At 44.2% G+C, this 26,038-nt stretch overlaps 1 protein-coding gene across 1 annotated transcript in view; it reads right to left on the bottom strand.

The window, feature by feature from the left end:
• Positions 1–26,038, bottom strand: part of LOC143973784 (transient receptor potential cation channel subfamily M member 5-like) — a 235,194-nt gene that overhangs the window by 66,147 nt on the left and 143,009 nt on the right. The window contains exon 6 of the mRNA XM_077474640.1: positions 8,124–8,196. Within this exon, the coding sequence (XP_077330766.1) occupies positions 8,124–8,196 (73 nt within the window). The remainder of the gene's footprint in view (positions 1–8,123; positions 8,197–26,038) is intronic.

The raw sequence follows: 26,038 nt of genomic DNA, 5'->3' as shown, positions 1-26,038 counted from the left end.
ATAGGCCCTGCGCAGAGTTTTGTCAGTAGCTTCTGAGAGGAGCAAGTCCAACTCCAGTCGAGTATTGTCTAAATTAGACTTGTTCGTTTCCGAAGGAGTGGTCTGAAACAGCAAAAATTGGTGTTGATATTCAGATTCTAGGTGTTGTAGATGTTTGAGCCTATCTTTTTTAAGAAAAGAGGCGGTGGAAATACACTTACCCCGTATAACTGGTTTATGGGCTTCCCATAAAAGAATAGGAGGGGTGTCTGGGGTGGCATTGTGCACGAGATAATCATGTAGTGCTACATCTATATCAAGCCGAAAGGATTGGTTCATTAAATACTTATCATTCATGCGCCAAGACCTTTCTTTAGATTTTGGTATAAGTGAAGAGATAGTGGTAATCACTGCACAATGGTCAGACCAGGTGATTGGATGAATAGAGGATTGAAGCAATATTGGGGAAGATGCTATGGGGATAAAAATGTGATCTATTCTAGAGAACGAATTATGGGGGTTGGAATAAAAGGAATAATTTTTCTTTGTAGGATTACATTCTCTCCAAGTATCCAGTATAGAGTATTGTTGAAGCAGGAATCGAAATTGAATCGATAATGATTGGTGGTCCGGTGCATAGGGGGATTTATCAATAGATGGGTGAATAACTAAATTTGAGTCTCCACACATAATCAAGGTGCCTTTAAGGTGGGTTTTGATTACCTGAAAGAGGTGTGAAAAGAAGGGAATGGGATTAGAGTTGGGAGCATAATAGGAGACTGTCTCTTGAAGTGCCACTATACCTGCCTGTAAGGATACAAAAGTGCGAAATGCTTTGACCCGTTTATTGTTAGGGTTAAGAGTTAAGACCTTTTACATTTAACGATAATATATTCAAGGGGGCCATAAATCAAAATGTGGGTAGAAGATATGTTGAAGCCCGGGATTCCCCCGGGCCAACCGGCCATAAACAGTAGCAAAGACAAGAAGGGGGGGAGTAAGTACGTAAGGCGAAGCATGAGAAAGTTGGTACGAAACGGGAAAATCCGAATCGCCCGACTTTAATGTGTGTGGTCTCCACGGCTGGGAATCCTGCCATAGAGAGAACGCACTAGGTTGGGGGGGGGGGGGAGCAGTGACTATCCCCCGCAGTATACCGGGAAAGGAGATAGCATTTTTGGTGCAAGTACAAGATATAGCATAGCAGTTTAAAACAACTCTAGTAAATGTAAAAAGAGTAAACTTACAATAAACTTTGTTGAGTATAAAAAAAAAAAATAACATTAAAGCTAACAACATTATTGTCAAACCCTGCGTGAAGGAGAGGGGGGGAGAGGGGGGGAGGTGAGAGAAAAAAAAATGGGGGGGGGGGGGAGAAGGAAGGGAGAGGCAGGTCACCATTAAAGGTGGCATAGGGGAAAGCTATTGGGTACGGTTTTCATGACAGTCTGGAGGAGCCACGGTGGTGAGGAGGGGGAAGAAGAGGGGATAAGCAATAAAAATCAAAAGTCAAAAATCAAAAAACAAAAACAAAAAACAAAAGCAAAGTTTCTCCAAACACACAGGAGCCCATTAAACATGACAGGCTAGTCGAGCCGGTAGGCCAGGGCTCAGAGTACCCGCAAACTTGGGCAAGGTAGAAAAGTCAATGATGAGGTGGTAGAAACAGCTCAGCGGGGCACAAAGACTCTAGGACTATAGAGGTTTACGGCAGAGGCCTTTGCTGGTGTACCCTTCCGGATGGATCGCGGTGAGCGCAGGTCCCTGGGGTCTCGCTTGGGGGTAGCTGCATGAGGATAAGGGGTTAGGCGAGCAGGGGTGCGTGGAAGTGCAGTCTCAGCTTGCTGATCTGGAGTAGTCAGATGCAGAGATTCAAGGAGGCGTTGCAGAGCTTCCGGAGAGGTACAGGTGTATTGTTGACCATTGTGGGTGAAGTGGAGAGCAAAAGGGAATCGCCACATATATTTAATTTGGTGATGGATAAGTAACTGTAGTTGCGGCTTCATGGCTCGTCGCTTTGCAATTGTGAGGGGAGCCAGGTCAGTGAACAACTGGTATGTGTGGCCCTGAAAGGTGAGAGTGTCCTCTTTGTTGCGGGCAGCTGCGAGAAGTTGTTCTTTAGATCTAAAAAAGTGAAGTTTCACAATAATGTCTCGCGGGGGGCCCTCAGGTTGACAGCGTGTCAGGGCTCTATGAATCCTGTCAAACTCCAGGCGTTCGATCGGGATCGATGGGGAGAGTTCTTGAAATAAGGCCATGGTGAAAGACTGTAAATCTAGCACTGATTCTGGAATGCCGCGAAGGCGCAAATTGGACCTTCTGGAGCGATTCTCGGCGTCTTCAAGCCGAGAAAGTAGCGCAGCGTTTTCCTCACGGAGGGCCAGTTGTTCCTGGGCATGTTCTCTAAGGGTTAGTTCCATATCATCAGCCCTGGTTTCAAGGTCAGCAGTGCGCTGTCCTAATTCACGTATTTCACGCGTCAGCTTAGTAGTTATTTGCTCTGAGGTCGCTTTAAGGGCCTTATGAAGCATTTTTTCTATATGGGTGAGGAAGTCTGCTTGTGGCATACCTGGGGTTGGCAGTGCTGGGAAGTCCTCCGAGCTGGGTCCACACTCCTCATCCATATCATCGCTGTGCTGGTCAGCTGTATCTGTGGGAGAGCTGGGGCGCTGCGAGGCGGCCTGCGCTTGTGCTTTCGCCGCCATCTTGGAAGAGGCCCGCGCGAGCGCTTCCTTGATAGGCTTCGGCTTCGCTTTACCCCGGTGTCCCGTTAGGACCATCCCGGGGGGTGCACGGTGGTATCGGCGGACCGTATCGGCGGGGTGCGTGTTCGTTTCGCTGTCGATGGCTCAGTATAAACCCGGAACCGCTGCGGGGAATGCGGAGCTCTAATGAATCATGTCAAACTGCGCGCATGCGCCCCCTCAGTCAGGATAACTGAACCACTTCCGGCCGTCATTCTGCTATAGGCCGGGCAGGACGTGGTTAAAGAGCAAAATAAAAGCTGGGCCTTGGCAAAACGATGTCGCTGTGAAAAGGTGCAGCTGGTTGAGAAAGCTATGATCTTTGTTGGAGATTAGTTTTGCATAAAAAAGAGTAACTCCACTTTTGTTGAGGAAAAACATTCCTCTCTGGGTAATCTACAGTGGATATAAAAAGTCTGCACACCCCTGTTAAAATGTTAGGTTTATGTGATGTAGAAAAATGAGACAGCAATAAATCATTTCGGAAATTTTGTTCACCTTCAATGTGACTTATAAACTGTACAACTCAATTGAAGAAAAACAAACTGAAATCTTTCGGGTAGGGGGTGGGCTGGAAGTAAAAATAAAAAAATAAAATAAATGTGGTTGCATAAATGTGCACACCCTCTTATAACTGGGGATGTAGTTGTGTTCCGGTGTTCTGCCAAAAACTGTCCGGCCATCGAATAGTGTCCGCCCCCTGCTGCGCAGAGTACAGAGGAGAAGGAGATTCCGAAAGTCTACAAAGAAGAACGGTGCCTGCGCACAGAGTCCAGGTGCAAGCCCCACCATCCAAGTAGACATACAGTAGCACATAGTAACAGGGCCCCTCGCAGGCTCACTTTGCTCACCACGCTTCGAATGCCATGCTTCGATCGCCACGCTTTGGGCATGGCCTCGGTCCGCTCGGTTATTTTTTATTCTGACTCTATGTCCACTTGTATGGTGGGGCTGGACTCAGTGGGCAGGCGCCGTTCATCTTTGGAGACCTTCGGTGTCTTCTTGTCCTCCGTACTGCGCAAGCGCAGTACTGGGCAGGCACTATCCGATGGGGGACAGTATTCGACACATCACCGGATTAAGCAATCATATTTAACATGAATTTGAGTTACAGCATGGCTCTCTGGTGGTGCGGGTACAGCGTGGCTCTCTCTGTCTGGTGGTGCGGGTACAGCGTGGCTCTTTCTCTGGTGGTGCGGGTACAGCGTGGCTCTTTCTCTGGTGGTGCGGGTACAGCGTGGCTCTTTCTCTGGTGGTACGGGTACAGCGTGGCTCTTTCTCTGGTGGTGCGGGTACAGCGTGGCTCTTTCTCTGATGGTGCGGGTACAGCGTGGCTCTTTCTCTGGTGGTGCGGGTACAGCGTGGCTCTTTCTCTGGTGGTGCGGGTACAGCGTGGCTCTTTCTCTGGTGGTGCGGGTACAGCGTGGCTCTTTCTCTGGTGGTGCGGGTACAGCGTGGCTCTTTCTCTGGTGGTGCGGGCACAGCGTGGCTCTTTCTCTGGTGGTGCGAGTACAGCGTGGCTCTTTCTCTGGTGGTGCGAGTACAGCGTGGCTCTTTCTCTGGTGGTGCGGGTACAGTGTGGCTCTTTCTCTGGTGGTGCGGGTATAGCGTGGCTCTTTCTCTGGTGGTGCGGGTATAGCGTGGCTCTTTCTCTGGTGGTGTGGGTACTGCGTGGCTCTTTCTCTGGTGGTGCGGTACAGTGTGTCCCTCTCTGGTGGTGCGGTACAGCGTGGCTCTCTCTGGTGGTGCGGTACAGCATGGCTCTCTCTGGTGGTGCAGTACAGCATGGTGGTGGCACTCGCTCTGGTGGCGTGGGTACAGCATGGCCCTCTCTCTGGCTTCCCCAAGCACAGTCCTCTCTTTTTCCTTTAGTAGTCACTCATCTTCTTCCTGGGTTCCAGGCTCTCACTCTTTCCCCCAGCAGAGTGCATGCTGGGGGCTGAGGTCTGCTGCCCGTGGACAACAATGGGGTTTACAATCCTCCAGTACTACGTGTCCCAGGATGCACTGGTAGCCTCTTCTGATTGACCCTCTACTGTGGCCAATGGGGACAGAAACAAATCGGCAACAAGCTGAGCAGCCAAATAAGATGAGAGCCGCACTCTCCTGGTGTCCTGGTTGCCAGGTGCCCTTTGGCTGTGGGGCGCATGTGTGAAGCGACGGCCTGGGTTGTCATGGATGGGTTTAGTAGGTGGAGAATGCCTCCGCTCCTCCCACCTCCACCAGTGGCTAGCCTTGCATGTCCCTGCATGCAAAGCAGAACATCAGCGGCCGGCCCTGCATGTCAGAACCTGGACTTGCATGTCACAGCCAGACACGCGGCCCAGAGACCCCCGGCCCACCGGGCAAATGCCCTATGGCCAGTCCGGGCCTGAAACTCCCAAAAGCATGTGGGAAAATGTGTTATGGTCTGATGAAACCAAGGTTGAACTTTTTGGCCATAATTCCAAAAGATATATTTGGCACAAACACAGTAGTGCACATCACCAAAAGAACACCATACCCACAGTCAAGCATGCCTCTGGGATGTTTTTCTTAAGCTGGAACAGGGACTGTTATGAGAAAAAGGTCGGGTCTCATAGCTGACAAATGACAGTGATTAATATATAACCAATGGGATATATCCGATGCCTTCTCATATGTGAGAGCTGAAGATACGATCGGCCATCTGTTGATAAGAGATGTGCTTTTGAACCAGGTGCTACTGGTAAGTGCATAACCCATAGGGATTTGCACAGGAGGTGTGGTGGTGGACTAATGAGATTCTGAAGGATCTGCTAGCAACACTTGCTAAGTTTTTATATATATATATTTTTGCTTGCATTCGTTTTGTTTTGACTATGAATTATTATTGAAACATTGATGTACTTTTTTGTTTCTAGCATTTGTAATGGACTTTTTGGTTTCTTGCATTTGTATTTTTATATCTTTTATTGCAACCAAATATATGAATAGACATATGCCTATTGAATATGAGGAATATGTATGCAGAGTTATCCATAGAGGAACGAATTAAGTTTAAATAACATACAGTATTTATGCTTTCTTTTTGAAATTATATATATATATATATATATATATATATATATATATATATATATAGAAAAGAAAGGAAAAACCGCGCCTGTCAAGTAAAAAATCGCTAAGAAAAAATTAAGCAGCAACCCAAATGTTATACTACATTTGGCATAAAAGAAAAAAGAGTGGGTTGCGCTAAAAAAAAAAAAAATTATTACTATAAACAAAATTACACCAATGTGGAAAACTCCGAAAAATTACTTAATAATTAGTCAATCCTGTGTAAAAAAATTAAATCACATGAAAGTAATTTGTGCTGTATCAATGAAGATAGCAAATATACATCAATATTGTTCATGAAAACACCATAAATGATAATGGATTACTCTGATGCAGTGTGAACAATGAACAAAGAGAAAAAAGGGATATTTTTCCAAATAACCAATTGACTTGGAGTTTTTGGAATTAGATATTCTTTTTTAAGGACTTTATGGACACTTTAACACTTTTTATAATCTTTTTATGACTTATAATTATGTTTTATTAATATATCAAGTCAATTGGTTATTTGGAAAAATATCCCTTTTTGGTGTAATTTTGTTTATAGTAATAATTTTTATTTTTTTAGCGCAACCCACTCTTTTTTCTCATATATATATATATATATATATATATATATATATATATATATATATATATATACTTTTTATATTATAAGGTTTCTTACTGTGTGTAGGTTGATGTTTACATATACTTAGTTAGGTGACATTTACATTTTTTTATATTTATAGTATTGTTTAAGTTTTTTTTAAAGCGCTGCTAGTGCCTTTGTTATGTTCATCGTTGGTGACTTTCTTTGGCACCAGATTTGAGAATTTTGGAGTAATATAGCAGCAGCTATTGTTTAGCACTTACCGTGAGTGCTGAGGGAGTGGGATTTTACTTTTCTAATATCTTGCTCATATTTTCATATATATATATATATATATATATATATATATATATATATATATATATATATATATGTGTATGTATATATTTTTAGTAGAGACCCTAGAGAATAAAATAGTAGTTGTTGTTTTATGTCACACTGTATTTGGGCAGCGGTTTTTTCAAATGCAATTTTTTGGGAAAAAAATTACTTTAACAAGTTCAATACCGCACGCCGTCATATGACGTCCTTGACTTTGTGCTGGGATACCTGCAGCTACAGGAATCATTCAGATATCATTATTTGCAGGCGGTGATTCTGTGCATGATGAGGCAGTTCCATCGCTTGATCGTTTTTATAGGTGAATGGAGGGGACGCCCCCCCTCCCACCACCGTTCAGTGCTTCTCCGGGCTCTCTCGTGACATTGGGGGCCCTGAGAAAGAATCGGACACTGCCGGAAGATGACCATAGACAGTCGGAGGCCCGGGTGCGATGTTATGACGACACACCCGTACCCCGCATGGAAACAAAGCCACGATCGTGGCTGTCGGCATAAGATTGGTGAATTTTTTTCCAATCTCATGCTTTACAGCCTGGAGGAGAGATGTGGGGTCTTATTGACCCTGCATCTCTCCATAAAGAGGACCTGTCACGATAGATACCTATTTCAAGGGATGTTTACATTCCTTGTAATAGGAATAAAAGTGATCAAGTGATCATAAGTCCCGCCCACATATGTAAACACCAGGTGAGGTATTGCCGCGTGCGTTAGAGCGAGAGCAACAATTCTCGTACTGGACCTCCTCTGTAACTCTAAACTCATAACTTGAACAAAAAATTTAAAGCGTCGCCTATGGAAATTTTTAATTACCAAAGTTTGGTGCCATTCCATGAGTGTGCGCAATTTTAAAGTGTGACATGTTGGGTATCTATTTACATTATTTTTTATCAGTTTTTTTCCCCAAAAAAGGGGTTTGAAAAATTATTGCACAAATACTGTGCCAGATAAAAAGTTGCAATGACCACCATTTTATTCCCTAGGGTGTCTGCTAAAAGAACATATATAATATTTGGGGGTTCTGAGTAATTTTCTAGCAAAAAAATTATGATTTATACATGTAGGAGAGGAGTGTCAGAATACAGTAGGCCCGGTATTGAAGTGGTTAATTAAAGTTAGCGCTTTTTTTTGTATAATGTGAAATATTTTATGCCATGAGAATTGTGATCTTTAGTCTAAGCAAAAAAAAATGTGATTCTCATTTTGGCCAGAATCGTGCAGCTTAAATATTATATATATACATACACACATACATACATACACACACACACACACACATTTTTTTTCCAAGTGTGTTGCAAGTACAGCTCTCGAGGAACCAAATTTTTCAGAAATACAAACACTGTATACTAATAATTCCTCAAAATACATAGTATAACTTAATGCATTTACCTCTGTCTCCAGTGCTTTCAACCTTCGATCATGTTCCTTGATCTCACTGAGCTGTTTCAATGCAGTGTCAACCCTGCAGAAACAAGAACAGGTGACTGACTGGAGTAGGTTTACAATAAATGATTAGTGCACTTTTCACAGGTAATCAGACAAGGCATACAAATTCTCTAAGCATTAGACATGTGCATTCGTTTTCGTCCAAATGCATTTTCATGCGAATTTCATGTATTTTCGTTATCGAAAGTGCAGTATCCGAAAAAACGAAAGATCTGACATAAACAAATGCTTTATTTTCATTTTATTTGCGACAACAGTTTGTTATAGATAGGAGATTCGACATGACGCTGACAATAAAAATCTGTCTATCGAACCTATGGTCGAATGTGCCTAACCTTAACTCTATTAGTCCAAGATTATTCTACATAGAGAAAAGATTTGACATAGAGAGAAAAGATCACTGCTGGAATTGGGTGGGGGAAGTAAAATAAAAATAATGATGATGATGAATTTTATTGGCTGATTGTAACCAAAGAGGAGGAGCAGTAAAATAGCTTGAACTAAGTACACACATACAGCCAACTTACTTTCACTTATAGTCAATCTTAGCTTGTCCGTTTGTCAGAGAACCTGAATTATTTAGCAATTAAGCATAAGCACAGCAGCAGAACAATAGCGATGCAAGCTACAGTTCAACTTAACTTTTTCATAATAATCTGCTGCTATTGTGTTAGTGTTGTGAACTTGATAGTGATACTAGTGTTGCTAGTGTTGTGATAGCCTCAGAGGCTGCCCGTGTTGATTCAATATTATAGATTGAGATTCTAAATAGATTCTATATACCGGTTCTGATTATAAGGTATATATTTACTGATCGTACTGTTGCTTTAAATTGGCTTCCATTACTAACAGGAACTGTAGTATATTACGCCCACTTCCTGCCCAGCAGTCATATTCGATAATCTTTCTACAGTGAAGGAAGCATGCTAAAGACCTCCACTATTTTTTAATACTGGCCTTGGAAGCATAAGTCTGTAAGTAAGCAGTCATTAGTTTTCAATTAGTTAGTATATGTTCTACGAATGCAACTACATTTTATATGTTTGGTGGGATATTTCTGCCAGGAAGTTCACTCAGCTAGGCCACATTTTTGCTAGCTAGTGCCTTAACAGTGTTGAAGCATGCCTATTACTATTTGCATTTGTAATGTAATTTTAAATGCTAATTCATATTTTTATAATTTGTGTTTTGCAGTTTTAAAAAAAACGTATTCTCAGTAAAGATTACAACTATTAGCCCTTCCTCTTGAGTCTTTATTGGGAAGCTGTTAGCCTTGTACTTTGAACACATTGTGAGGGTAGAGCAGTAAAAAGACTTTTAACACAGCGGGCCTAGTTTAAAGAAGAGTGGATTCATTCTGCTCATCATCAGCTAACCTTTACAGCCACAGACACTACAGAGAAGTAATTTGTTTCATCATGCAGCACACAGACAAGGATATTGCACCAGTCATCCCTCAGCATACACAAGCAGAGGAAAGCATACACAATATGCCAACCAACAGGTCACGCTGCACAACCTCTAATCTCTAGTCAGACGGATCAGACATCAGCTAGTTTTGAATTTGACAGGTCCAAGTGCACTAGCTCTAGACATTCAAGATGCTCTATCCTGTTGTCCAGCAATGCTGCAGCTGCCAGGGCCCATGCAAAAGCAGAAGCCGCGCATGCACTGGCTTCCTATGCAATACATGAAGCTGAAATGATAAGAGAACAGGGCTGCATAGATGAAGAACATAATGATAAAAGCAAAAAGAAAAGCTGAAACACTTAGCCCTTGTACACACGGTCGGAGAATCCGTCGGAATGTGTCCTAACGGACCGTGTTGTCAGATAATCCGACTGCTTCCGTCGGAATATCCGTCGGACCCAATTTTCCAACTTGTTGGAAATATTTTCCTACAAACTGGTCCGATCGGACATACTCCGATCATGTGTAGAGAATTTTGATCGGACAAAGTGCCACGCATGCTCAGATCAAATTCCTACACCAAAGCTATTGACTACTAGTGTGAACATAGTCCCGTCGTAATGAAATAACGTCATCACGTTCTGAATGATGCAACAGTTTCGGACACAATCCGTCGGACAAAATCCAACGGATTTGGTTGGCAGAATGTCCGACCGTGTGTACAGGGGCTTAGAAGAAAAGCAGAGATGAAAGCATCTTTACATATTATCAAGCAAGAAAAAACTGCTTCAGCAGCCTTAGCTGAAGCTAGTGTGCTCATGAGAGCTGCCGAAAAACAGTACAGAGAGCACTCTGTGATAGATACCCAAATGACACCACTCCAATCCAAAGCAACAGTGAGTATGTGCAATTGCATGCGACCATGTGCACAGATCAACAGTCTATTCATGCATTGGAATCGTCAAAGGTCCCACTAGCAGCAGACAACTTTGATATCACTCGATGCTACAAAACTGAACCAGAACTTTACTACAACAAGCCAAGTAGTTACATACTCAGAGACCAATCTGTTGGTCCTTCAGGAAATGGTGACATAATCCCTCCTCGGGAAAATATAAATCCGACCTATAGCAGAAAGACTTGCAGTAAACTAGAACAACCACACAACTAAAGTGGATTTAACCAAGCACCCCCACCATCTTAGCAGCTAAAGACATGCCCTGTGTTTGTTCACAGAAAATGCCCACCTGAGGCAGCAGGAGCCACAGATGTGACAAAATACTTGATACGCCGTGAAATGGTGAACTCTGGTCTCCTGAAGTTTGATGATCGTCCAGAAAACTATTGGGCCTGGAAGTCATCTTTTCTAAGCAGCACCCAAGACTTAAATCTGAAAGACAGGGAAAAACTTGACCTACTCTCCAAATGGCTCGGACCAGAGTTCACTGAGCAAACCAAAAGAATCAGGTCAGTACATGTTCATGATGCGACAGCAGGGCTTACAATGGTATGGCAGAGATTGGAAGACTGCTATGGGTCACCTGAAGTAATTAAAGATACACTTCTAAAGAAAATTGAAAATGATCCAAAAATAACAAAGAATCAGAATCTGAGAGAACTTGTTGACATACTTTTAGAGCTGGAGGCGGAAAAGGCTGGTGGATAACTGCCAAGCCTCTCATATTTGCCTAGAGTACATGGAGTCAAACCAGTAATCGAGAAGCTTCCTTACAGCTTACAAGAAAGATGGATCACGCAAGCATCAAAATACAAGGAAGATCATCAGGTGGCATTTCCACCTTTCTCCTAACTCGCCAAATTCATTTGAATCTGTCAGGGCTGCCTTAGCCTTTCCTCCTCTGGGATGGCCGCTCAGCTGTCGGCTAACTGCCAGCTCTCTTCTCTTTCCACAGTTACTAGTTGTTCCCGATGATGCTCGTCTGACCTGCCTATTTAAAGCCTTCCATCTCACTTTTGCTTTGCCTTCACGTTGGTCACATCACAAGGAACCATCTCCTGACTGGCTTGCTGACATCCCCCCTGGCTTCTTATCCTGCTTGCAGTTGCTCTCCTTGGATCCCTGACTTCTGGCCTGGCTGATTACCGGATCTGGTTAATGAACTTTGGACTGACTGACTACCTGATCTGGCTATGCTTAACTACGCTTTTTTCTATTTACCTTTTAATTTTTATTAGTAAACAAGTGTGATTTGATTGTACTTCTGTCTCTGTTTCATGGTTTCTGACAGTACGTGAAGGCCATTAATTCAGAAGATACAGTCAATCCACTTGTTGGTTATATTTTTTCCAGATTCCAGATTGGATGAGCATGATCACCGCATGGATCAGTTTGCCTTGGTGTTACAAACGCTCCTGAATCGCACGGCTCACCTGGAATCCCCCACGGTGGCTGCTCCGGTACAACCTGAGTCGCAGGCCATCCCTGCTGTGCGCCAGTCTCTGTGCAGGCACTCGCCTCGAGTATTACCTCTATAAGAGGTATGTCTGGTTCTGCTCCGCTTCCCCAGCGATTTGGGGGTGGTCCAGTTCAATGCAGAGGGTTTCTCAATCAGGTTGAGATATACTTCGAAAAGCTGCCCCAGGCATTTCCCACCGACAGAAGCAAAGTAGGTTTCATGATATCTTTGCTTACTGAGAGAGCCTTGGCCTGGGCTAACCCTCTATAGGAGATGCAAAAACCTGTTGTCTTGAGTTACCCTCGGTTTGTGGCCTCCTTTAAAAGGGTTTTTGACATTCCTGCATGCTCCGCTTCTGCTGCCAAGTGCCTCATGTCCATCAGAGTACGAGAACTGTTGCTGACTACGCCATTGTATTCCGTACTCTGGCAGCAGAGGTTGCTTGGAACAATGAGGCCCTCGTGGCTGCTTTTTCTCATGTTCTCTCGGACTCCATCAAGGATGTGATAGCAGCCCCAGATATACCCACTGAGCTGGAGAGCTTGATCTCATTTGCCATCCTCATTCACTCCAGACTCAGAGAGAGACTCTCTCTTAAGGAGCGCTTGCGGAAGCCTCCTGTACATTTGCCTCCAAGCTTTGTAGTCCCACCCATGCCTCCCTCACCTCCCATGCCTCCTGGTACCAAGTTGGCCAATGAAGATGAACTCATGCACCTGGGCTTCATGCGTCTCTCTGCGGATGAGAGAGCCTTTAGGAGGAGGGAGAGATTGTGCCTTTATTGTGACCAGGCAGGTCACTTTTTGAAGTCTTGTCCTACCCGTCCAGGGAACGCCTGAACCTTGAGGTCCTGTCATGGACAGACCTTAGGTGGCGTTGTTTTGTCCCCAGTTATCCAGAAGGATAAGCCCCTGGTTTTGGTCACCCTTTCTTGGGCCGAGTCGTACATCGAGATACAGGCTCTAATCGACTCTGTGGCTGCAGGCCTGTTCATTGATGCTGCATTTGTTTCGCAGCACTCGATTCCGCTGCAGCTGCGTGACACTCCACTTGCCATTGAGGCACTTGACGGGAGACCTTTACAGCCTGCCCATGTGACTCATGAGACGGTTCCGTTGTCCATGGCTGTAGGGGCGCTTCACCATGAGATAATCCAATTCCAAGTTATTTCCTCGCCCAGATTTCCACTGGTTATTGGTTATCCTTGGTTACAGAGGCACAACCCCTCTTTTGATTGGCTCCGTGCTGAGGTTCTCTCCTGGTCACCACAATGCAGTGAGACATGCTTTCTGAAGGTATCCAAGGTCCTGTGCACCGCTTCACTCCCCTCCTTGCCGACGGAGTACCATGATTTTGGCGATGTCTTTGATAAAGGTCAAGCCAGTAGTTTGCCTCCACACCTGCCTTATGATTGCGCAATTGACCTTCAACCTGGTGCCATACCTCCTCGTGGCCAGGTTTACCCTTTGGCGGTCTTGGAGGATAAGGCCATGGAGGAGTATGTTGCTGACGCACTTTCTCGAGGTTTCATTCGCAAGTCCTCGTCTCCTGCTGGTGCTGGTTTCTTCTTTGTGAAAAAGAAGAGCGGTGAACTGAGACCTTGTATAGATTATAGGGGTCTCAATCGTATCACAATTAAGAATGCCTACCCGATTCCATTGATTACAGAGTTATTTGACCGCCTCAAGGGAGCAACAGTTTTCACAAAGCTTGACGTAAGAGGGGCATACAATCTTGTGCGCATTAAGGAAGGCGACGAGTGGAAAACTGCGTTTAATACCAGAACAGGCCATTATGAATACCTGGTAATGCCCTTTGGCCTTTGTAACGCCCCGGCAGTTTTCCAGGAATTTATTAACGATGTCCTCCGAGATTTGTTGCAATTGTGTGTGGTGGTTTACCTCGATGATATCCTCATATTTTCCAAGTCCCTGGAGAGCCACCACACAGATGTCTGTTGTGTACTTCAGAAACTAAGAGAGAACAATCTCTATTGTAAACTGGAGAAGTGCGAGTTCCATCGTGAACAGGTTACATTCCTGGGCTATGTCATTTCCACTGCCGGTTTTTCGATGGACCCAAAGAAACTGTCGGCAGTCCTACAGTGGCCTCGACCCGTGGGTGTACATCCTCTGCAGCGTTTCTCTGGGCTTTGCCAACTACCATCGGAAGTTTATTGGTAACTTCTCATCTCTGGTCAAGCCTCTGACTGATATGACCAGAAAGGATGGTAACCCACAGAGTTGAAATCCGGAGTCCATTAAGGACTTTGAGACTCTCAAGGCTGCCTTTGTTTCTGCTCCTGTGTTGGTACATCCTGATCCTACGTTGCCTTTTATCCTAGAAGTTGATGCTTCTGAGACTGGAGTTGGTGCCCCTCTGTCGCAACGTCCTAACTCTGAGAGCGTTATGCATCCGTGTGGCTACTTTTCCAAGAAATTGTCACCTGCTGAGTGCAATTATGAGATTGGTGACAGAGAGCTGTTGGTGATCATTTTAGCCCTGAAAGAATGGAGACATCTCCTTGAAGGTACCACTGTGCCCGTTCTTATTCTTACTGACCATAAGAATCTTACATTCTTGTCTGAGGCTAAGCGACTCTCTCCCAGAAGGGCGCGATGGGCTCTTTTCTTGTCGAGCTTTAATTACATTGTCTCATTCTTACCCGGTACTAAGAATGTAAGGGCTGATGCCTTGTCACGACAATTTTCCTCCACTTCCAAGTCGGAGTCGGTTCCGGTTCCTATGATTCCTCTTGATCGTATCTTGGCTACGGTTCGCACCGGTTTTCTCCTTTGGGTGACAAAATTCTTGCTGCTCAGGTACATGCTCCTCCTGGTAAATCTTGTGACCGCTGCTTTGTCCCAGAGAGTCTCCGTACTGCAGTGCTCCAAACTTATTCTCCCAAGGCAGCTGGCCATCCTAGGAAGAATCAACTCATTTGGGCCATCTCCCAACAATTCTGGTGGCTTAGTCTACGGGCTGATGTTACTGCCTTCGTAGCTGCCTGTCCCGTGTGTGCTCAGAGTAAGACTCCTCGACACCTTCCAGTGGGCCTCCTACAACCCATACCCAATGGAGAGAGGCCCTGGACTCACCTGTCTATGGATTTCATTGTGGAGTTGCCCAACTCCCAAGGCAACACTGTTATCCTTATGGTGGTTGACCGGTTCTCAAAGATGTGTCATTGTATTCCACTTAAGAAGTTGCCCACCTCTAAGGAACTGGCTTCCATTTTTGCTCGGGAGATCTTTTCGCTTACATGGACTACCCAAGGTGATTGTCTCAGATAGGGGCAGTCAGTTTGTGAGCCTTTTGTGCACAGTTGGGAATCCAACTTGCGTTCTCTTCTGCGTATCACCCGCAGTCCAATGGGGCCGCAGAACGAGCCAATCAGTCCTTGGAGCAATTCCTACGTTGCTATATTTCTGACCATCATAACAACTGGTCTGACCTATAACTTTGGGCAGAGTTTGCTCACAACAGTGCCTTGAATTCTGCCTCCCGATTGTCTCCATTTATGGCAAATTATGGTTTCCAACCTTCCATGTTACCTGACTCGTTTGTTCCGCAGAGTATTCCTGCATTAGAGGAGCATCTCCGTGGTCTTCCTTCTACTTGGGTACAAGTCCAGGAGGCTTTGCGTCATGCTAATGATAGGTACAGATCCCATGCTGACCGCAGACGCCTGCCTGCGCCTTCCTACCAGGTTGGGGACAGGGTCTGGCTGTCATCTCGCAACCTCCGGCTTCGTGTTCCCTCACTGAAGTTTGCACCTCGGTTTATTGGGCCTTTCCGTATCCTTCGCAGGATTAACCCAGTAGCTTACGCGTTGGACCTTCGTCCTAGTATGCGCATCTCAAATGTGTTTCATGTCTCCTTATTGAAACCATTGGTCTGTAACAGATTTTCCACCTCTGTGCCACGTCCTCACCCTATTCAGGTTTAGAACCATGAGGAGAATGAGGTACAATCCATTGTTGACTCCCGTAGGTTCCGTGGGCGCATACAGTACCTGGTGCATTGGAAGGAGTACGGTCTGGAGGAACGCTCCTGGGTTTCATCCTCTGACGTACATGCCCTTGTCCTCCTCCGCGATTTCCATAGATGGTTTCCCCTCAAGCCCGGTGGCCCTCCGAGGAAGAGGGGTCATTGAGGGGGGGTACTGTCAGGGCTGGCTTAGCCCTTCCTCCTCTGGGCTAGCTGCTCAGCTGTCGGCTAATTGCCAGCTCTCTTCTCTTTCCAGTGTTACCAGCTGTTCCCGATGATGCTCGTCTGACCTGCCTATTTAAAGCCTTCCATCTCACTTTTGCTTTGCCTTCACGTTGGTCACATCACAAGGAACAATCTCCTGCTGTTTGTTTTCAAGACTGGCTTGCTGAAATCCCCTCTGGCTTCTTATCCTGCTTGCAGTTGCTCTACTTGGATCCCTGACTTCTGGCCTGGCTGATTTCCCAATCTGGTTAATGAACTTTGGACTCGCTGACTACCCGATCTGGCTACTGGACTCTGGCTATGCTTGACTATGCTTTTTTCTATTTGCCTTTTTATTTTTATCAATAAACAAGTGTGATTATTTGATTGTACTTCTGTCTCTGTCTATTTCATGGTTTCTGACAGAATCAACCTAAAACACGTAATGACCCAAGCTTCGCCTTTTTGAACAAGGGAGGCTCCAGTTCTGTAAAGATGGAGAAACAACCTTAAGTGCATAATAAAGAACGCAGAGCAACAGTTTCTGTACGGAAGACAGAAGTACCGGCTGAGTTTGAGGCCAACCAGGATAAAAGCTCAGGAATGCAAATTGAGGACCCAGATAAGCAGTGTCCACTACATAACAAGCCTCATCCACTGAGAAAATGCCGCAGTTTCAGAAGCAAGACAATAGAGGAGCGCAAATCTTATCTTAAGGACAATCGCATTTGTTTCAGATGCTGTGGTTCAACTGAACATCTTGCTAAGGACTGTGTGAAAACAATTTGATGCAAAAAATGCAATAATGACAACCATCTGTCTGCTTTACACCCAGGACCAGCACCATGGAAAACAGAGAATCCGGTAACCCAAGAAGATCATGGTGGGGAGCAAAAAGAGAGTGCATTACCAGCAATAACCTCAAAGTGCACTGAGATCTGCACAAACACATTTAGCACTAGATCATGCTCCAAGATATGTTTAGTCAAGGTGTATCCTGCAGGCCTCAGAGAAAGGGCAATCAGAATGTATGCGGTCTTAGATGAACAAAGTAACAGCTCTTTGGTAAGAACAGAGTTCTTTGACCTCTTCGGTGACAGAGGAAGTCCAACGTCGTATATTTTGAAGACATGTTCAGGAGTTGGAGACATCAGGGAGGAGAGCAAACAACTACATTATTGAATCATTAGATGGGAAAACGCAGTTGACTCTGCCCACTCTCATAGAATGTGATATGATACCAGATGATAGATCAGAGATTCCTACACCTGAAATTGCACGTCACTACCCTCATCTGATGCAAATATCAGACAAGATTACAGTACTGGACCGAGGTGCTGCAATTATCCTTCTACTTGGAAGAGACATGCTGAGAGTGCACAAGGTCAGAGCAATACAATGGGCCACAGAATGCACAATTTGCACTTTTCGACTTTTCCCTAAACGATGTCCTCCTCAGTGGACCTGACTTGAACAATACACTCCTTGGAGTCCTCATCAGGTTCCGAAAAGAACTTGTTGCAGTAACAGCAGATATACTGTTGATGTACAAGAAATGTTGTAGATGTACAACAAATGTTTTACTGTTTCCTTGTCTGCAAAGATCACAGAGACTACCTGAGGTTCCTGTGATATGAAAACAATGACTTTAACAAAGATGTCACAGAATACAGGATGAAGGTACTGTACATGTGTTCAGGAAGAGCCCCTCTCCAGCTGTAGCTATCTACAACCTGAGACGAGCAGCACAGGAAGGGGAAGAACAACGCACAGATGCCAAACAGTTTGTCATGTGAAACTTTTATGTGGACGATGGACTTGCTTCTTTCTCTAGCAGCAAAGAGGCTATCAACATCCTGAAAAGAACAAGGGAGATGTTAACAGAATCTAACGTAAGGTTGCACAAGATAGCGTCCAACAGCAGCAAAGTCATGGAAGCGTTTCCCTCAGAGGACTGTGCAAAAGACCTCAAGGACCTGGATCTAGGAACAGATTCACTGCCCTGTCAAAGAAGTTTAGGACTCAGTTGGGATCTGAAAACCGACAGCTTTACATTTAGAGTATCCAGAGAAGAGAAGCCATTCACGAGAAGAGGTGTCTTGTCCATGGTCAGCAGCCTTTATGACCCCCTAGGATTTGTAGCCCCCATAACCATGCAAGGCAAGGCTCTAATGAGAGAAATTGCTACTGAACATTAACAAAGTGAATGGGATACACCTTTACCTAAGGAGAAGGAAATGCAGTGGAATTTGTGGAAGAACTCATTAATAGAGCTTGAACAACTTATCATCCAAAGGTCATATGTTTCTTTGTCTGCCACAAAGCAAAGAGAATTGTGTGTATTCTCAGATGCATCTACTATGGCTATAGCAGCTGTAGACTACCTTAGAGTAATCGACTTTGAAGGACAAAGTTATGTTGTGTTTATCATGGGAAAGTTCAAACTAGCTCCACGTCCTGCTCACACTGTTCCACATTTGGAGCTTTGTGCTGCTGTCATGGCAGTGGAGATGGCAGACTTGATCGTTGCTGAACTGGACATTGAAATTCATGCAGTGAAGTTTTACACAGATAGCAAGATTGTGTTAGGATATATTCACAATGCTTTCAGAAGATTCTACATGTACGTGTCAAACAGAGTGACATGCATCAGAAAGTCCACACGGCCAGAACAGTGGCACTACATCAGTACGGATAAAAATCCAGCCGATCATGGGACTAGACCGGTTTTAGCGGCTGTCCTGAAGCACACTAACTGGTTCTCAGGACCATCTTTTTTGACTAGATCAGAAATCGAAGAGACCACTCATTTTGAGACATTTAAACTTGTAGAACTAGATAACGACAAAAAGTATGTGCACAAGTAACAGAGTTTAGTACCATAACTACTAGAGGCAACCTTGGCGCACACAGGTTTGAAAGATTCTCCAGCTGGAAGTCACTCATTCTAGCTATAAGAAAGCTTATTCACCTAGCCAAATCCTTCTATAGAGCTACAAACACTGGCAAGTGTAATAGCAATCATCTTTTGGCTGAAGTCATGGCAATCATGAACGCTCGACCCTTAGTTCCAATGTCTACCGCTCCAGAAATGCCAGCAATCTTTACACCAAGCAATGGAAGCAAGTTCACAGTCTGAAATAGATGGAAACAAGAGTACCTGGTAACATTCCAGTCACGTAGAAAATGGCAAGTTGACTAGCCTAACCTACAAGTCAGAGTTGTTTCCTATTAAAAGACGCTCAGGTCCACAGAAATGAATGGCCAGTTGGACTCATTGTCGAGACTGTACCTAGTAATGATAGTAAAGTTGTGTAGCGGATGACATTTTGGACAAAGTGTCATTCATGTGTAAATTTAGTTTTTGCCTCAGAACAGTAGTGGGGTTCTGAGGGTTAATTATGTAGGTTAACATCAGTTTGACTGGTCTGTGTTAGCCCTTGTACAGACGGTCGGACATTCCGACAACCAAATCCATCGGATAAATTCAGACGGATTTAGTCCGGAAGTGGTCTGGAAGTGGTGTTGCATATACAGGGTCCGACTAAGTTGTCGGAATTTCCGGTTGCCAAGAAAGCGGTGACGTAAGCCGCCTATGATGGGACTAGAAAAGGGAAGTTCAGCGCCACGTCCGGCACTCTTTGGGCTCCTTCTGCTGATCTCGTGTTTATCGCGTGTTAGTAGAAGTTTGGTTAGAGACGATTTGCGCTTTTCAGATTTGTGCTTCAGATCGTTACTGCTCTTCAGTTTGTGCTTGTCAGTGCGTACCTGCTTATCAGTGCGTGTAGTCAGTTAGCATTTGTTGGTCATTGTGGACTATATCTTGGTATATAGTACGCTTTGATTTTCAGTGCTTATTGTCCACTTGTTTCTTGTTTTCAGTTCGTTCTTTCAGGCCTCGCTGTTTATCGGTGCCTTCTGTTGTCCGTTCTGACCAGCCGACCGTTTTCAAGCCATGTTTCGTGTACGTACTGGTCATAGAGTTCATGCTGTGCAGGGGCTTGGTGTTGGGCTTTTAGCTTTGACACAAGCCCGGTCCATGAACAAGGTGAGGAGGAGTTCGTTGACCAAGAATTGGTTGCTCCAGCGTGACCAGTTCTCGCACATGCCTTTGTTTCATGAGATCCGGAAGAATAATCCTGATGATTTCAGGAATTATCTCCGGATGACGGACCCCGTTTTTCACTGTCTGCTTTGCTGTCCCCTTACATGAGCAGGCAGGATACCTGCATGCAGCAAGCCATCACTCCGGAGAAGAGGCTCATCGCCACTTTGCGCTACTTGGTGACAGGGAGAAGTCTTCAGGACCTCAAGTTCGACAGGCATCTCCCCCCAGGCCCTGGGAATCATTATTCCAGAGACCTGTTCTGCCATAATTCAGGTCCTACAGAAGGACTATATTAAGGTAAATTTTCTCCTTTAACATCACATTCTATGTATTTAATGCTTGCTAATGTATTGGATTTCATTCCTCACTCCCTAATTACCATGATTGCAATATTCTCTAATTGATATGCTGTGCCCCTTTGTCCTCATGCATGCTGGAAGCTTTTCAAGTTCCTTTTTTTTCCTTCATGCATATTTACCTTCACTAATTCCCCAGCATGCTCTTCTGGGGCCATAAACCTATAGCCTAGTCACTTAGCAATGTATTTTGTCAGCTCCATAGTATTGCTTTCCCCTAAACACCCTCTAAAATGTGTACAAATGTTATGTGTGTGCTTAAATTCATGCAGAGTGCCAGATTTCTTCTTTTTTTTGGGCCAAACTCATTAGGAACCCCCCTCCCCCCAACTGCTAGGTCAGCTGATAGCATTCCTCTATCTGCTGACTTTGCCAAACCCAATACACACTATACCTACCTCTTTTCTGGTCAGATTTATGGATGAATTCACCAAAGCATGTAGTGCAAGGGCCTGCCTCGATACTTTTAAATGCTACAGTTTAAAGTTTTGTTTTCTCCTATTATCTTCATAGGTAATAGCAGAATGTCAAAATGTGCTTCCATTTGTTCCTTTTTTTGTACTTCTTACCTGTCCGGTGGGCTGCCAATAGTGTAAGTAAGGAGGGGCTGGATTGACCAAAGTATCACATATTATTTATGCATTCAGCTCTCAATGAAGTGGAGAGGGTTACCTGTCCAAAACATTCCCCCCCTCCTAATTTTTTGCAATGGGCCATCAGATGGGGGGGGGGGATCTGATAAGGGGACCTTATACTTTAGGCTTTAAATACTCATTTCCAAAAATGTTATACTGGTCTTTGCCAAAAATGTTTGTGTCTAATCTGCTTGCAATGTTGATGTGCAAAATTACTTTTTTTTTCTTGTTTGACTCCACAGTTTCCTTCAACGCCACAGGAAAGGCAGACTGTGGCCTCCCACTTTGCCAGCCATTGGGACTTTCCCAATTGTGGAGGTGCAATTGATGGGAAACACGTCTGCATCATCCCACCCCAACTCGGGGTCCTACTATTATAATTACAAGGGGTATATGTCAGGGCTGGCTTAGCTCTTCCTCCTCTGGGCTGGCCGCTCAGCTGTCGGCTAATTGCCAGCTCTCTTCTTTTTCCACAGTTACCAGCTGTTCCCGATGATGCTCTTCTGACCTGATTATTTAAAGCCTTCCAGCTCATTTCTAAATTGCCTTCACGTTATTCACATCACAAGGAACCATCTCCTGCTCTTTGTTTCAAGACTGGCCTGCTGACATCCCTCCTGGCTTCTTTTCCTGCTTGCAGTTGCTTTCCTTGGATCCCTGACTTCAGGCTTGGCTGATTACCCGATCTGGTTAATGAACTTTGGACTGGCTGACTACCCGATCTGGCTACTGGACTCTGGCTATGCTTAACTACGCTTTTTCTTTTTTACCTTTTTATTTTTGTTAACAAACAAGTGTGATTTGATTGTACTTCTGTCTCAGTCTGATTCATGGTTCCTGACAGTATAATAGTATCGTGATGCTGGCGGTGGTGTCAGCCACATATAACTTCCTGTATGTGGACGTGGGTAAAAATGGCCATATGTCGGTTGGTGGAGTATTCGCGCAGACGGAATTCTACTGGTGTCTTCAGAGTGGCAGTCTGGGCTTGCCACCTCCAGAGGAGAATGTAGAGGGACTCCCATCCGTTTTCGTCACGGATGAGGCATTTGCTCTGGCAAACCACCTGATGCGGCCTTTCCCGATGAGGACCCTCACCCCGGATCAGAGGATCTTTAATGTGCAGCTGGCCAGAGCCAGAAGAGTAGTGTAGAACACTTTCAGGATAATGGCCAGCCAGTTCCGCCTATTTTTGATGCCAATTCACATGGTGGAATATAAACTAAATCATATTGTGCTTGCCTGCTGCGTTCTGCACAATTTTTTGAAAAAAACATTCCGTAAACTATGTGGCCTCAGTTGGCCCTGATGCAGACTTGATGAAAAATGTGAACCTGACAGCCCTTGAAGCTGCTTGTCCTAGCTTGCCCGCCCAAAGCGCCCCCAAGATCAGAAACTGATACATGGAGTACTTTGTGGGTAGGGGGGCCATTGAATGTCTGAGAGGTATTTTTTTTTAATAACATTTTCTTTGAAACTCCAATAATGTTTGTTTTAATTTACTGCTTGGCTTTGTTTTAGGTGTCTCCTAGGTTTTTTTTTTGTTTCTTTGGGCCTTTTTCTACAACAGTGCAAACCCAAGTTCAGAGCAAGATGAGGTGACAGTCTCTTCTTCAGAAAATCTTATTATGTTGTGGGTCTGCTACACACACACACACACACACACACCTTGTTTTTGTTGATAATGTATGTAGTGCATTACTGACAAAAATATTGCTAATTTTCAGCACCATGGAAGAAATATGTGGGGTCATGAAAATGGCATGATTGGGGAAATGTTAACATCACTGTGGGTGTTATTTACTAAAGGCAAATCCACTATGCACTACAAGTGCACTGCAAAAGTACACCTGAAACTGCACTTGGAGTGCAAAGTGGATTTGCCTTTAGTAAATAACACCCATTGTCACAGAAAACAACAACTTTACTACAAATACTGCTTTTGCACATTGAAAAAGGAAGCCACACATTGTTGATAATTTAACTTTTTACTCAAAGCACATTCACATGTGCATTTAGAAAAGGGTTTTACAACAAACCAACATATTTTGTGTATATAAAACATCATTTTGGGTAACATTTTTATAACTTGGCATTTTTGTGTAAACAAAGAAGGGCTCTATTGATGCTTGTTTTATGCCAGTACATGCTGGGTATTAATTATGTCTGCATTATGTTTACATATTTTCTGTCCACATGTATGTACATTTTTTATTGTGTATGTGTATTTACTGACCCAGCAACTTTTACGTTTTATTGTTGCTCATGGATGTATAACATTTGTAATAAATCTTTGTATATTTACTTTCACTTGTGCTGTACACATTGGCTATTATGCCGGGTAACTCACAATCATTGTTGTTGCCGCTCTGTTACACATTTTGAAACAAATAAATTGATTTTGTTTCAGTGTTTGTTGTGGACATTGGCTAAACCTCTCTCACCTCATTTAAAGGGCTATTTTTCTTGTTTTTTGTGTAAATAGGCATGTATCAAAGCATAACATACAGAACATAGGAACTTACAAAGTTCAACTTTGAAAAGTGAAGTCAATATCAGACATGAGTATGTACAAACTGTGCTGACATTGCCTTCATCGGATGGGGTATCACCCCTGGAAAAGCCAAATTTGGAAGATGCACACAAATTGAGAATCATAAAGTGGCCAGTTTTCTCCTGATCCCATGCCTAATGTCAACATGTGCTATCTCCCATCATGGGGTATCAATGTACGTGTTTTGGGGGATGCAACCCCTTCATCTCAGCCACTTTAGTAGCAAGGAAGGGGTTGCACCCACAAAACACATACATTGATCCCCCATGATGGGAGATAGCACATGTTGACACACTGTGTGCATCTTCCAAATTTGGCTTTTCTAAAAATATAAAAGTGTTTTTTAATGCTAGCTAGTTTGGGGTGTTTCAGACTCTCCCCAAAACAATCAATGATGTTCTTAATTTTTTGTTGAACATCATTGATGTTTTTCTGTATATTCTCTAAATCGTGATTGCACCCCTTTATCTCCCCAATGAGGATCTGAGCACTTTCACTGGTAAAATTCGATTCTTCTTCCACAACATCCACATCACCTAAAAAGAAACAAAAAAACACACCATGTATTATAAATATGCAGGCATACATTGATTAGCTTACCTGAAGCTGTGGTCTTCGACATTCACCTGTTGTGGTGCCAATTCCGCCAATCTTTCCTTCCGCCTCCTCCCCTGCTTGTGCTTTTGGTATTTCCCCTTCTTTGGGAGGTGTGGGGTCCCTGGTGTCCACAGTTGTCCCGAGTCTTCTCTCCCCTATTAGAATGTAAAAAAAGAATACTTAGCATACAGAGGGCAGAAATAGGAATATGAAACATTGCTTGGAAGTGTCGTACAATTGTGTTTTTTGGCAGAGTTCAAAGGTGAAAACATTATTTTTGACACTTTCTAAAGCTGGAATACTTACCTGTTGTGTGAACAAATGTAGTCAAGTGCAAGTTGGCAAAACATTGTTTGCGGAGTGGGCTAACGAACAATGTCTATTACGAACGATTGAACCCATGAACATGAAAGTGGCCATTTTAAACGGTACAACATTAAATCAAAGCACATGGAGCAGTATGCAAGCAATAATAATAATATGAACACACAACTACTTACTTTTTTGAAGAACTTGCTTGATCCTTCTGTACTGATCGTGCTCCCTCAGTTTCAGGTCTGACCAGCATTTTCTCAGTTGATCCTTGGATCGTCGTACCCCAAAATTCTTCTGAAGACTCTTCACAACTTTAGTCATGATCTTGGCCTTTCTGATATTTGGGTTTGGGTAAGGTCCATACTTCCCATCATAGTTGTTCCTCTTCAGTAGGTCCAACATCTCTCCAAAAGACATTATTTGAGGCCTTAAATCTTCTCCACTGGGATAGGGACGTTTCAGGCTCCGGGCTTTCCTTGTCCTCCTTCTCGTTAGTGGAATTATTAGTGCACACCTGCTGTGTCTCAGCCATGTGCTCTCCCCAATGCGCCGAAAGAGAAAGGGCGGGGAATAGTCTAGAAAGAATGTCAGGGGCGGGCAGAATTTCACGCATGCGACTGTATATAAAACGCAAAGTGCGTGTCATACGTACGATCTGTGAGCAGAGTGAGGAGCTGACGCGCCTATCGTTCAGACGAAGGTACAATTTTAACTTGGTACATCACTAGCCTATACTGCTTCTATATAGGCCTATGTTGGGACAAGATTAGGAGAGTTTAGCCTGACATTATTATTAGGGTTTCTCTTGTGTTGTGTCTTACAGACAAGATGAATCCCTTCAAGAAATCTCATTTTATGGGGCTATTCATTGATCTGCTCAGGGAGCTGCCCTGCCTGCGGCAGATGAAAAACCCCTTTTATAAGGACCTAAGAAAGAGGAAGGCAGCGCTGGAGAAACTGTTTGGTTTTGTAAAGACCATGGTCCCCACGGCAGACATGACCTATGTGAAGGCCAAAGTTGGTGCCCTGAGGAGTACATATCTGAGGGAGCGCAAGAAGTTCCAGGATTCCTTGAGATCAGGAGATCCAGATGACATTTACGTCCCCAGGATGGTGTACTACGAAAGGCTGCATTTTCCGGCAGACCAGGGGGAACCCAGGCCACCACTCTACCATCTTCTTTCAAGGCTTCCTTCACTCCCAGCTGAGGCTTCCAATGTCCAACCTGGGCCTTTCAGGCAGCAACATGTGGAGGGGCCCAGCTTGAGACAG

Source organism: Lithobates pipiens, unplaced genomic scaffold (genome assembly GCF_037356315.1).
Source record: "Lithobates pipiens isolate NorthernLeopardFrog02 unplaced genomic scaffold, aLitPip1_a1.2 Scaffold_99, whole genome shotgun sequence".
Lineage (NCBI taxonomy): Eukaryota > Metazoa > Chordata > Amphibia > Anura > Ranidae > Lithobates > Lithobates pipiens.
This window is presented reverse-complemented; position numbering and strand designations above follow the sequence as displayed.